Source organism: Centropristis striata, chromosome 4, assembly GCF_030273125.1.
Source record: "Centropristis striata isolate RG_2023a ecotype Rhode Island chromosome 4, C.striata_1.0, whole genome shotgun sequence".
Lineage (NCBI taxonomy): Eukaryota > Metazoa > Chordata > Actinopteri > Perciformes > Serranidae > Centropristis > Centropristis striata.
Genome location: NC_081520.1, coordinates 31,537,735 through 31,550,206, shown reverse-complemented (window position 1 = coordinate 31,550,206; position 12,472 = coordinate 31,537,735). Strand labels below are relative to the sequence as shown.

The window sequence follows — 12,472 nt, the reverse complement described above, 5'->3', positions numbered from 1 at the left end:
TAGAGAGGAACTGTAGGATTAAAATATTGGGAGATGCCTGTTATCAACAAAATGCATCACTAGAAACACTGAATAGAAATTTTTTTCTATCATCCATGAAATGTAATATACAATAATCTCTTCCAGGGATGACTTGATTGTCTGGGAAATGAGCCATGATGCAGTAGACAAGGTTAAAAAGAAACAGGCAGCCAGTGAGCCAATGAGAGCATCAGATGGACAGATATGCAGGCGGAACAGATACGCTTATTAATAGTGCCAGTTTCATTGGGCTTCCGTGATGACCTTATTGAACCAAAGGGATTCAAAAAGAAGACAGAATTTGGCAGATATGGCGACAAGGCGGTTATGTTTTCAGTTCAGTTTTCAAGAAACTTGGTGGAAGTGTGTCACGTGCCAATGAAGGACCCATTATTTTGATGCAGATCTCAATCACCGAGCAGGTACACTCCTATTACTTTCTTTAACTAACTTCTTTAAATTAGGGCGTGGCTTAGGCCAGGGGTCAGCAACCTTTACTAACTATAGAGCCATTGTAGGTCAAAAAAAGAGAAAATATCGTAATGGAACCTTATTTTGAGTCTTATAATGAAGATGAAACAGCCCACTGAGTCTAAATTACCCTACCAATAATACTAATCCATCATAATGAGCATTTATTAGTATGATTTTGTCAGAATGCAGCCAGGACCCAAGTGCAAATGAGAGGCTGGACACCGAAGAAATATCTTAGGAGATCTGGAATCGAAGGGAAGCTCATAACTAGACTTGATGTTGGCAAAATTTAGAGGTTAAGAGGTTATCCCAAGCTGCACATGGTGCACATTTGATTTGACTAAAAATGTAAGAATAACAGTAAATGTAATGCCGTATATAAGCAACACATTTTTATAATTGAAGAATACAAATTGCTTTGGGCCTGCACCAACAATCAATGAAAATGAAAATGTAAAGAATTAGAAAATACATGTAATTTGGTATAATTTGTTTGTCGCAGCCGCAGGGAGCCACTGCAGACGGCCTGAAGAGCCACATGTGGCTCCAGAGCTGCAGGTTGCCTACCCCTGGCATAGGCAGAGGTCTTCACTCTCCAAGTGCTGTTCAATGGTGCCTTTCCCTTTGCACTTTTGGCCACACAAAGCCCAGCCATGCCGTGCTGATTTGCATTTCCATTACCAGTTTCTGCGCATCAAGTTGTGCCGAGTTGCACATCATTACCTCTGCCAAAGAGGTTATCTTATCTGTTGGATTTGTCTGTTTGTCAGCAGGATTATGGAAAACTACTGGCTGATTTTCATTAAAACGTAGAGCCAAAGAAGAATTTATTACATTTAGGAGCAAATTGATCTTGGCTGAGGTCTGTGCTGTCCAAGTGCCCTTCTAGTTCTGATCGTGAACATAACTGCTGCTGTATGAGATTCGTGGGAACAGATTCCTATGTGTGTGTACCTGCATTCACTATAGGTGCACATGCATGTGTCTGTGACCGCTCTTTATTATTGCATAATATGTTTTTTGGCAAGTGATTGTCTGATAACCTGATAATTTTTCAACATGTTTGGGAAAGAGGGCAGAGGGAATAATTTAATTTCCTGGTAACTCAAGAGCCTTTACAGTACAGGGTTTCCACAAAGACTGCACACATCATTGGAAGTTAGCTGAGCTTCTCATAGTCTACTGAGGTAAAAATCACAGGCCTACATTTCCCAGGCGCCTTACCGATTCCACATTTACGGGTCAATAAAAGGCACATCTGGGGAACTCCCAGGATTCTTTGCGGTGTGAGTTTAGCTTCCACAGACTTGACTTTAATGTACAAGAAACATTAAAAAAAAATCTCTCTTCATGTTTCTCTGGCTGCTCTTCACAATATTTGTAGGAAATGTGATTGTGAATTTAACTGCATTATTTATTTATTTTTGCAGCGTTCACAATGCAAACTGACCAACCTGCATATTAATATACTGTGTGATGATTTATTACACCACTGCTGTCCCTGGTAATGCACTTCACATATTGTATAGAAATATAGTGCATTATAACAGCTTAGAGCTGGTTTCCCCCAAAAATCTGCTCTTTTATATTGTACAAAAAGTAATAACTTACAAAAAGTTGTATTTAAGGCCATATTGTATATGTTTACTAAAGGTTTTCATAACTTTTGGTCTGGTATCTCATTAAAATTTCTTGTTTGGACATTAAAAAAACCACAGATACTCAGCTGCTTTTGGGAAACCTCAACCTACATCTGTAAAATGTCTGCACCAGGACCCTCCAGTGTAAAATTCTAATTTTCTAAAGTCCCTTAAAAGACACAACGGTATGAAGGTAACTGTATCCAGCAGGTCTTTTCTGCTGAGGGCTCTGGAGAAGAGAGAGGCAGAGAGGTAGACGTGGTGCTACACAGCTTATTGGTGTATCTGGTCTGCATAGTGGTGCCTTTGCTCTGCCTTTTCCATCTCTCTTTCTCCTTCATTTGTTTGCTTTCTTTCTCTCTGGGCAAAGGAAGTCTAACAGAGGTAGAGAGGCTACTTGCTACTTATGTACGACCCAGTCCTCCACTTTTCTCCTCCTTAGTCCCTGTTAGTGGCAGTTAGAGGGGGTGAGGCATGCTTGCAGACTCTCAGCAAGCTTCTATGGTGCCATTACATCCAGTGGCTTCCTTGAGAAACTCTTACTCCCTCTCATCTCTGTTCTCTGTCCTCTCCGTCTTTCCTTCGGCAGAGTGAGTTTCTGTAAGTGACAGAGAAGCAGGTAGAAATCCATTCCTGTCAGTTCCCGCGCTCTCTCCTCACACCACTGTCTCGTTGCCTTTCCCTGGTTTGATCCAGCCCTCGCCTGGTGCCCTCTTGCCCCCTCGGCTCGCCCTGCTGTCCCTGAGCAGGCGGGCAGAGCAGCGCTGCCAGGTGTGGAGGGTTTTTGCTGACCAGATCCACATGCCTGACGTGATGCCTACGAGCAGTGACATAAAGATTCGAAGCATCTCTGATGCCACGTATGAGTCCCGTGTGCTGGCTCTGAACTCCCCCCAGTGAGAGAGCTGGTAGAGGTAACAGCCAATGACGGTGGACGCCGGGACGGTGTAGAGAACAGAAAACACTCCGATCTTCACCATTAAACGCTCCAGCTTGTCTGTTTTGGCGCCGTCCTTCTGTAGATTGGAGCGGATCTTGAAAAGAGCCACGAGGCCAGCACAGATGAACAGAGTTCCTGTGGTTGAGAAAGGGAAAAACAGTCATATACAGGTCTATCTCAATAAATTAGAATATCATATAAAGTTTATTTATGTCAGTAATTCAATTCAAAAAGGTACGTTTAATATGTAAATGTTGGCCTCTGAAAATTATGTCATCTATATGACATTACCAACCAATACTTAGTTGGAGCTATTTGACTTGAACTACTGGAAATTGTCTTTTTCATGATATTCTAATTTATTTAGATGCACCTGTAAGGATCACCAGATCAAGAAATTATAATGAGAGTTACATAAAGCAATAAAATTAGTTAGGATTATACATTTCAAAGAATGAATGTAGGGTCTGAGAGAGGGTTTGTGTTAGAAAAGTTGCTGGTGCTGGTCTGTGTAACCTGGAAGATTTCATTATCTTAGGAGAAATTCCGGTCATGTGTTATCTCAGTTTGAACTTAAAAACAGAGGCCGGCTATGTAAACAATGACATCATCGAGGCATGTAGACTTATAGTAATAGGTGTTGAAAAGTAGGCTACTTTTGCTTCTAGTATATTTCAGATAATTAGTCCTGTCTATAGACTCAAGTGTATAATAACATTACTTTCAAAATAAATAACCTAGTATCATGTAGTGTTTAAATAGCCAAAAAGTGTCATCCACAAAACATGGAAATGAGACGGGGGTCCATGTTTCAAGACGGGTTGGGTGGGTTGCAGACATCACCACAGAACCCTTATGCAACGGCACAAACCCAAAGAGTGCCTACCCTCATCCTGGACCTTTCCAAGCACACATAGCCTCTTCTCAGTTAAAATAAAATAGAATAAAAACTTGAAAAATAAATAAAAACAAAAAAATAAATAAATAACAATAACCTATTGCAGGCTCATACTCATATATACAGTCATGGAAAAAAATATTAGACCACCCTTGTTTTCTCCTTGCTTTCTTGTTCATTTTAATGCCTGGTACAACTGAAGGTACATTCGTTTGGACAAATTTAATGGTAACGATAAGAGTTTAATTTAAGAGCTGATATCTAGACATTTTCCATGGTTTTCTTGATAATAATTTTGGTTATTGTCAAGAAAACCATGGAAAATGTCTAGATATCAGCTCTTAAATTAAACTCTTATCAGCTATTTTTGTTGTTACATTTGTCCAAACAAATGTACCTTTAGTTGTACCAGGCATTAAAATGAACAAGAAACTGAAGAAAACAAGGGTGGTCTAATCATTTTTTCAATGACTGTATATTAATTTCGTACACTTTTTTTGCGTACATAATGACAGGTGAGATTTCAAAACATTTCTTTCCCAGTCAAAAAACTGTTTATACACATACTTCACTATTTTTCTAGAAATACTTCATACAAATGGATAAACTGAATGCATCATCATGGTGTAGTTACCTATTAAAAGGTATGTGGCCAGCGGTGCCACCACAAAGCCTGTGAGAGCCTCCTGCTGCTGGTTGCCAACGTAGCAGAGCCCCGTCAGGTCGTCTGCATCCACCAGCCGCATTATGAGGATGACGATGGTTTTAACGGCCGGGATGGCCCAGGCTGCTATGTGGAAGTAGGAGCTGTGCATTTCAATCGCCTCATGGCCCCACTTCAGTCCAGCAGCCAAGAACCAAGTGAGGGTGAGGATCACCCACCTGAAGAATAGAGAGAAAAAGCAGGAAGTGTGAGAAAAGAGGCAAAACACTGATGATATGTTCAGTTCCCTGATGGTCTTTGTGTGCTGGTTGTGAATAAAAACAACAGATTTCCTGGAAACAAGATGCTGACCTTTGCACTCTTTGCCCTTAACTTTTCCATAAACCCCCCCAGATTGTAATTAGCTCATGATGAGATAATGAAGAGTTACATAACAGAAGGCTGTGATTATGTTTTCAGAGTAAAGTCCTTGTCTTTTCAGTCCGCTGCTCTTCCAAAAGGAAAGGGTGAAGACAAACAGGAAAATGAGGGCAAAGTGAAAAGGAAGAAAAAAGCGCTGTGACAGCAGTGTGCTTCCACTGCAACTGTAGTGCAGCACGCATTCAAAAAGCACACTTTTTTTTCTCCTTTTTTTTCACAAAGGCTGCTTTTGTATGTGGAAATGAATCCATCTAGTACAGAGGTTATGAGACAGGATAGTCAGACTTTTAAAGAAAACAGGATGCAAGTCTTGTGTTCCAATTGTTCCATTCACAACAGCTGATGACAATAGGACAAAGCGATGAAAGATTGATACGATACAGAGTGTTTGTGTGTCTGTGTTTGTTTGTACTAACCAGAGTGAGGAAGCCATGCCAAAGAAGTAGAGCAGGAGGAAGACGATGGCACAGCCGGTGCTCTTTAACCCTTCTTGTACTAGAATTGGCACTGCGGTGGCGTCCAGGTCGCAGGAAACACGCTCCCGCCCAAGGGTTAAACGTACCTGTAGGAAAGGAATGGAAGTGATAGTTGGAAGAAAAGAAAGGAAGAAAACCGACAGACAGTTTTTTCTTAATACAAGAAAAAGACATAAAGCCACAATCTGTCATTCTCAACCAGACTCAAAATCTGACTTTTCCATTCAGAGGAGCACATGATGCACACTTTGTATTTAGTGCTGAATAAAAAACAAAACCATCAATCAAATATCTTATTATTATTATTATTATTATATTATTATTATTAGTGATTAATGTTTTGACTGATATCTGGATTTGATGTGGTTTGCTTAAATTCCCATACATTTCAACGGGGGTGACCTGATTAATCAATCCAGGGTCAACTTTTCTGTCCTGAAGTGCAAATGCAACTTTTTTTTTATTGAATTCAATAAGCATACTCATCTGGTAAAAGCAAGATTTAGCTTTAAACCCGAGCCTAACGTACACGGTTAAAACCATATATGGTTCGAAAGATAAGAAGTTAGACTTTAGTTGCACACCATTTAATTAATTGGAAGCATTACATGATAATTTATGAGTAGTTAATGTGAAATTTTGATAGAATCTTAGCCGAACGATGTCCGATTTGGGACAAAGTTACGTTAGCATGTTGAGATAATACATTTTAAATTCAAATATACCACATCTGGGGATATTTTGGCCTCATTTTTGAAACGTGTCACCCATATTTACGTACAGTCTTGTGGTCTACCAAAACAAATGCATTCACTGGGACAATATGATCCTTAATCTTACCAGGTAGGCAACGCTGTACAGGTTACAGCACATAGACAGGAAGATGATGGGCCTTTCAGGGTAGGAGAAGCGCTGCGAGTCCAACAGAAAGGTCAGGACCGTCAGAGTGGTCGACAGGAAGCACAGCACGGCCCACACCGCCATCCACGCGTCTGTGAAGACTTTAGCGCCTCGTCTGTAGAGTCCGCTGTCGTAGCCGCACTGCAGAGTACAACTCTCTGTCTGTTTTAACCACGTGTACTGGTCAGGGGCAGACCCCAGGGCCTGGCACTCCTCCTGGTGGGGAGGATGGCGGACAGGCTGGTAGGGCGACGGGTCCTCGTCCCCGGGGCCCTCCATGCACATGTGGTTGTGGTCGTTTTGTGGTGGGAAGAGGCTGCAGTTAAGCACCTGGGGAAGAGGCATGATAGGAAATGGCATGTTGTTTGCTTATTAAGGCTGTGACACATACTTGTGATAACATTTTGTGCTCATTTTACATAAAGCCTTTATTATTAAGCCTTTGGTTTTTTTAAATGTGATATGGAATTAGACCATATCACATATATCGATATAGTTCACTTTTTTTTTCTTTATATATAAATGCTGCCCTTACTAGGGTTTGTCATATTTGGTTCTTATATAATGTTCATTATTCTTTTTCCATATAAATATATTTATTTCAGAAAAAGATTGGCCTAATTTATTTCATAGGCTATTTGACTTTGACTGAACATTTGCTTTCACTTTGCGATAAAAATATCAGGATATATATCGTATATGGATATTCAGCCTAAATATATCGGGATATGACTTTTGGTCCATATCGCCCAGCCCTATGTCCTAAAGTTATGTATGCAGGATGTTCTCGTGATGATGTGACTCACCTCAGGCCACATGAAGCCAAACTCGTGGAGCACCGGTAGGCATTTTCTCTTGACAGACTGACACATGCTGCCACACGGACCAATGGGGATGGGAACCTTGTCCGTGCACATTGGCACGTAGACTGAGCACAGGAAGAACTGTAGATAAATGGACAGAAAAGACCACAAGTTGAACATTTTGCTCTTGGCAGAATTGTATTAAACATACTAAATATTATCTATTCATGTGAGATTTCATAGCATTTAGTAAAGAGCAACTGCAGCACAGAAAAGACATTAATTGAGCTTCGTCAAATCCAATCCAATCAACTTTATTTATATAGCACAATATTATCAAACACAAGGTTTCCAAAGTACTGCACAACAATAAATAGCTAACACAATAAAAAGAGATGAAATAAACAACAGAACAGTCAATACAATAAGAAAAAATAAATTAAAATAGAATAAAATAAAATAGAATAAATAAAATGTACTGCCCGCACAAAATAAAATATGCATGTATACACATAAAAACTTTAAATCGTAAAATCATAAAATCAACACTCTAATTTGTTGATGAGTGTTTTTATGTAGATATTCAGTAAAAGCCATTGTATTTTTTATGAAGGGAAAAAAACAAGCATATTTAGGAGTGAAAAATGACAGTATACCAATACCAATTTTAACTGAAAGTGCTATCAGAGTGCAACAGTTATTCAATATTATGGCATAATTCCGTGCAGTGCTTTGTGAGCTTTGTTCCAGTGAAGTTAACGCAAACTAAATCATGTCGGTGGCGTAGTCATTGTTAAACACGTGGAAACAGCTGCGATTACCCTGTGGGCCAATCTTTCTACATATTACAACAGGATTACAGCTGGTAGGTGGCTACACCGTCTACTCCCACATGTGGATCCTCCATCTACTTGCATATACCTCTCACTATCCTGCTGCTTTCTCTGCCTTTACTTTCAGTGCATTGCATCACATTTTCTAGTGGTGGGTCTCTAGTTTCACTTCCAATAAGAAACTCCACGTCTTGAGTCAAGACACTGCGGCCAACACTAACCTGCTCCAAGGTTACACACACAACTCTACGTCTTTAAAAACAATCTGTGGACTTGACAACACTGAGGGCATGTGCCATGTAATGCTGCATAATCCCCCCTAATCCAAGGCTCAGTTTTCTCTGTCCCATGGCAATGGTTTTGAAATAGATATCTAAGTCAGGGTTATAAAGATAGTGAACAGTCTGAAGGTGGTGGTGATGCGAAGGCGTAAGTGCTCCGGGGTTACAAAAGGTTGCAATTTTAGGTGATTTCATGCCTTTACAGTGAATTCTGTTTGAAGCTGGAGTGTAAAATTGCAGCAGGCTTGTGATATGAAAATAAGCAGAAGCAGAAAGTACATTTCACTCTACCGGTTACCTTCAGGTAAAGAAAACAAACACATGCTCCAGGATCTTGGACAGGGTGATAGCTGGCTTTTAAAGCAAAAAAAACCAACGAAAACATGTTAGCCTAGCGGAGGGTTTTCTACCATTTTTCATTTCAGAAATACCAACTTTAACAGGCCGTGATGAGAACAAAATGTTTTTGGGCTTGCAGCCTTGATCCAGTGATAGAGAAATCCCAGCTTGAAATCAGCCCTTGAACTGAGCCCAAGTGAAACATGAATCCAAGACTGGTGTCAAGGTTGGGAAATAAATACACACTGAAACACTATATTGCTTGTTTTCTGTGAGATTAAAGTTAAATAAAAAATGTGCATCTGTGCACCGAAAACTACAACCATGATGAAGAAATTGCATAAAATTTCAAGATCAGAATCAGGGAATTACTTTTCCGTTACATACCTACAGGCTGATAATGTTTCTACACAGTAAACTGTTTACTGACTGACTGACTGTGGGGAAGTATGTGATTTCAAAATCAGTTATGTGAGTCAAAGCTAACTTCCTTTAACCACAATTTGTTATACTGTCCTCTGATCAGTATCTGGCTTGTAGCGCAGCTGTATCTCTGCAAAGAGAGCAGACTGGCTGATCTGAAGACAGTATTGAGTTTCTCCCTGCAAATAGAAAATCTTGGTTCCCAAACTGAACCACATATATTGGAGTTGTCCTGTGTAGTTTGCTGTTTGATTCAATAAAATTTTAAGTTTGACAAACTGACAAAGTTTCCATGTGTGTGTAAGAGTGAGTGGAGGTTTGAATGTGTGATTCTACATAATCCAAATGTACAAAAAGTTTATAAAAACACCAGATAGGGAAACCATTCCTGATATTTCTCATAGTGAAATATACCAGGGACAGTAATGTAACACATTCTGGGTGTTGCCCCCGACCGTTGGTAACCTGAGTGCTGTCACTTCGCTGCTAAAAGCTGCTCTGGTTACTTGTCAGGAAGCCTCCCATTAGAGCAAATGTTAGGGGATACGGTTTCCCTTTCCCCTTTCCTCCCTCTTTAGCATGTGTGTGTGAGAAAGGGGGTGAGAGAGAAAGAGGGAGGGGGGGGTCAGCTAATCTTACGGGACACTTTTCAGCTGGAGTGGGACAGTTTGGTTTTATGCTGCAGTTGCTCCTTGTTCAGTCTGGCTGTTTCACACACATGCACATAAATATCTCTTAAAGGGACAGTTGACCCCAAAATTATTTTTTATTTCTCTTACCTGTGGGGTTATTTATCAGTTAAGATAGTTTTGGTGTGAGCTGTGGAATGTTGGAGTTATTGGCTATAGAGATGTCTGCCTTCTCTCAGATATAATGGGACTAGATGGCTTTTGCGGCAAAAAAATACAAACAGCAATGTCTCTTTTCAAATGTTAGGACTCAGTTACTTGAGATAATCTACAGACCTTATTGTAAGCAGTTTCAAGTAGGAACTATTTTCTTACTACAATATATTCCATATGTATCTGCTCACAACAAGGTCTGTGGATTATCTCAAGTAACCGTCTCATAATTTCTGCAAAGAGACATTACAGATGAGTTTTTCAAACATCCCACTACAGTCATGGAAAAAAATATTAGACCACCCTTGTTTCCTTCAATTTCTTGTTCATTTTAATGCCTGGTACAACTAAAGGACATTTGTTTGGACACATATAATGATAACAACAGAAATAGCTGATAAGAGTTTAATTTAAGAGCTGATATCTCAGCTTTTTCCATGGTTTTCTTGATAATAACCAAAATCCTTATCATGAAAACCATGGAAAATGTCGAGATATCAGCCTTTAAATTAAACTCTTATCAGCTATTTTTTGTTGTTTTCATTATATTTGTCCAAATAAATGTACATTTGGTTGTACCAGGCATTAAAATGAACAAGAAATTGTAGAATACAATGGTCTAATAATTTTTTCCAGGGCTGTTTATTCAAGAGAAGTCCGACAACGGAAACTTGCAGAAAAACAATCTTGATTAATTAGTAACACTACAGGTTATTGGAAAAATGTAAAACATATTGTTTTACATATATTCCTAAATGTATGGACAAAAAAAAATCCAGACAGGACAGTGGACACAAAGTAGTATTTGTGAAACTTTTTGTTTTCATATCCATTGATTCAGATGTCTAGGTATGTGTGTGTGTGTGTTTAGGTATGTGTGTGCGCGCGCGTGTGTGTGTGTGTGTGTGTGTGTGTGTGTGTGTGTCCATCTGTGAGGAAACGCATATCCAGATACACAGATTTAATACATTTACACAAGTGACCTTTAATTGATGACTTGATCTCTGCTGTCTAGTCTTTCTAATAATAGTCTAAAGCAAAAATCTTAAGAAGAGAACACATCTATTTTTTTCTAACATGGTGCGTGAGCCAAACAAGCAGCATTTGTCTTAGGACACTGAGGGCACCATTGTTAACAAGACAGTATACAGTATATAGCAGTGAAGACTCAGCTGTTGCTGTGTGGGGCATGAACTCAGAATGTCAACAGACAGAGGGGGCCTTTTCAATGAAATTAGCATGACAGGCTGGTACAACGGGACGGAAGGGACCCCTCTACTTATTTTATCCCTCTCATTATCACTGGCACCATCAGTCTGGTCAGCTCCCTATTGCTGGTATAGCTCTCTGTCATGTGCTCTGGGGCCATACTCTGTCCCCCTCTCTGGACACACACACACACACACACACACACACACACACACACACACACACAAATATAGCAGACTATGTCGACTCAGCCATGCCTTTTTTAAGTCCAGGATCAGTGTTCCTAAATTTGCGCAGCAGCCTCAGTGTGCGCTTTTAATACCATGCTGTCTATTCTATTCTAATATCAGTGTGCATTTCTCACATCACCCCAGCAGTAGCTACCTTGAGTTGACTGGAGCAGCCGTACTGTATGAGCGGCGTGAACGTGGTCAGCTGCAACTCGGCGTCCGACTGCAGCACGTTGCCGACCAGATTGGGCATCTTGGTGACGTTGTAACCGAGACCCTGGCACATGCTGATCCGGATCGGGTCGCAGGTCATTTCCTCCACCTCGTCGCCGAAAGCCTGCACCACGACCAGCCCGGACAAGACGAGCAAGGCTGCCCCGCAGAGCGACACCATCATTCCGGGCATGGTCACCGCGAGCGCTGAGCGGCTGCCCTGTGTAAATGTTGGCACAGTTTGTATCCTCCTCAAACACACAAAGTTAGGTTAGGTCGCCCTGGAAACCGCAGCGCGTGTTTATAGTCCAGCAGGAGTGGAGCGCGTGTAGTCCGTGCGTTTTGGAGTGCTATAGTATCCAACTCTGAGCCATTCAGCGGGTTAAAATATCCAGAAATCTGCAGTAAATCATTGCGAGATCTGCGCGTAATCAAGAATCAGTTAAATTAAACTGCATTTTAAAAAACCCTACATGTGTATAAATCCCACAGTCCTCGCTGCGTTGTTTCCCGTTAATAACTCCGTGTGGAGACGCGCAGCGCAGCGACGAGATACAGCGGTCTGGTTTTTGCGCCTACTGCCTGCAAGCGTCCAGCTCTAAACTTTATTGTGTCTGTGAGGAGAGACTGTTTTGCCCGTCCAGAGGGGAGCCGACCAATCCGTGCGCTGGAGTTGGGTTTCCCTGACCAACCCCTGACCAGGAGGGCGGGATCCAAGAGGAAAATAGAAGTGCGAGCCTCATCTCCTCCCCTCTACCCCTTACCCCTCTCCTCTTCTCTCCTCTCCTTTCCTTAAGCACTCTCTCCTCTCCTCTCCTTTCCTTAAGCACTCTCTCCTCTCCTCTCCTCTCCTCTCCTCTCCTCTT

The 12,472-nt window shown here is 40.9% G+C and overlaps 1 protein-coding gene across 1 annotated transcript; it reads right to left on the bottom strand.

Moving 5' to 3' along the window:
• Nucleotides 1-1,560: 1,560 nt before the first annotated feature.
• On the bottom strand, nucleotides 1,561-12,203 carry fzd4 (frizzled class receptor 4). The gene is made up of 6 exons (XM_059332191.1): nucleotides 11,548-12,203; nucleotides 7,240-7,377; nucleotides 6,374-6,763; nucleotides 5,474-5,619; nucleotides 4,608-4,855; nucleotides 1,561-3,210 (listed from the first exon to the last, which is right to left on the bottom strand). The coding sequence occupies exons 1-6, from the start codon at nucleotides 11,797-11,799 to the stop codon at nucleotides 2,792-2,794; spliced, it is 1,593 nt and encodes a 530-aa protein (XP_059188174.1). The 5' UTR covers nucleotides 11,800-12,203; the 3' UTR covers nucleotides 1,561-2,791.
• Nucleotides 12,204-12,472: the final 269 nt, after the last annotated feature.

Coding starts and splice junctions, on each gene's coding strand:
- fzd4 (XM_059332191.1), bottom strand. CDS start 11,799: ATGCCCGGAATGATGGTGTCGCTCTGCGGGGCAGCCTTGCTCGTCTTG. Junction 7,378..11,547: donor GCTGCTCCAGTCAACTCAAG/GTAGCTACTGCT, acceptor ATTTATCTACAG/TTCTTCCTGTGCTCAGTCTA. Junction 5,620..6,373: donor TGTACAGCGTTGCCTACCTG/GTAAGATTAAGG, acceptor CCTTTCCTACAG/GTACGTTTAACCCTTGGGCG.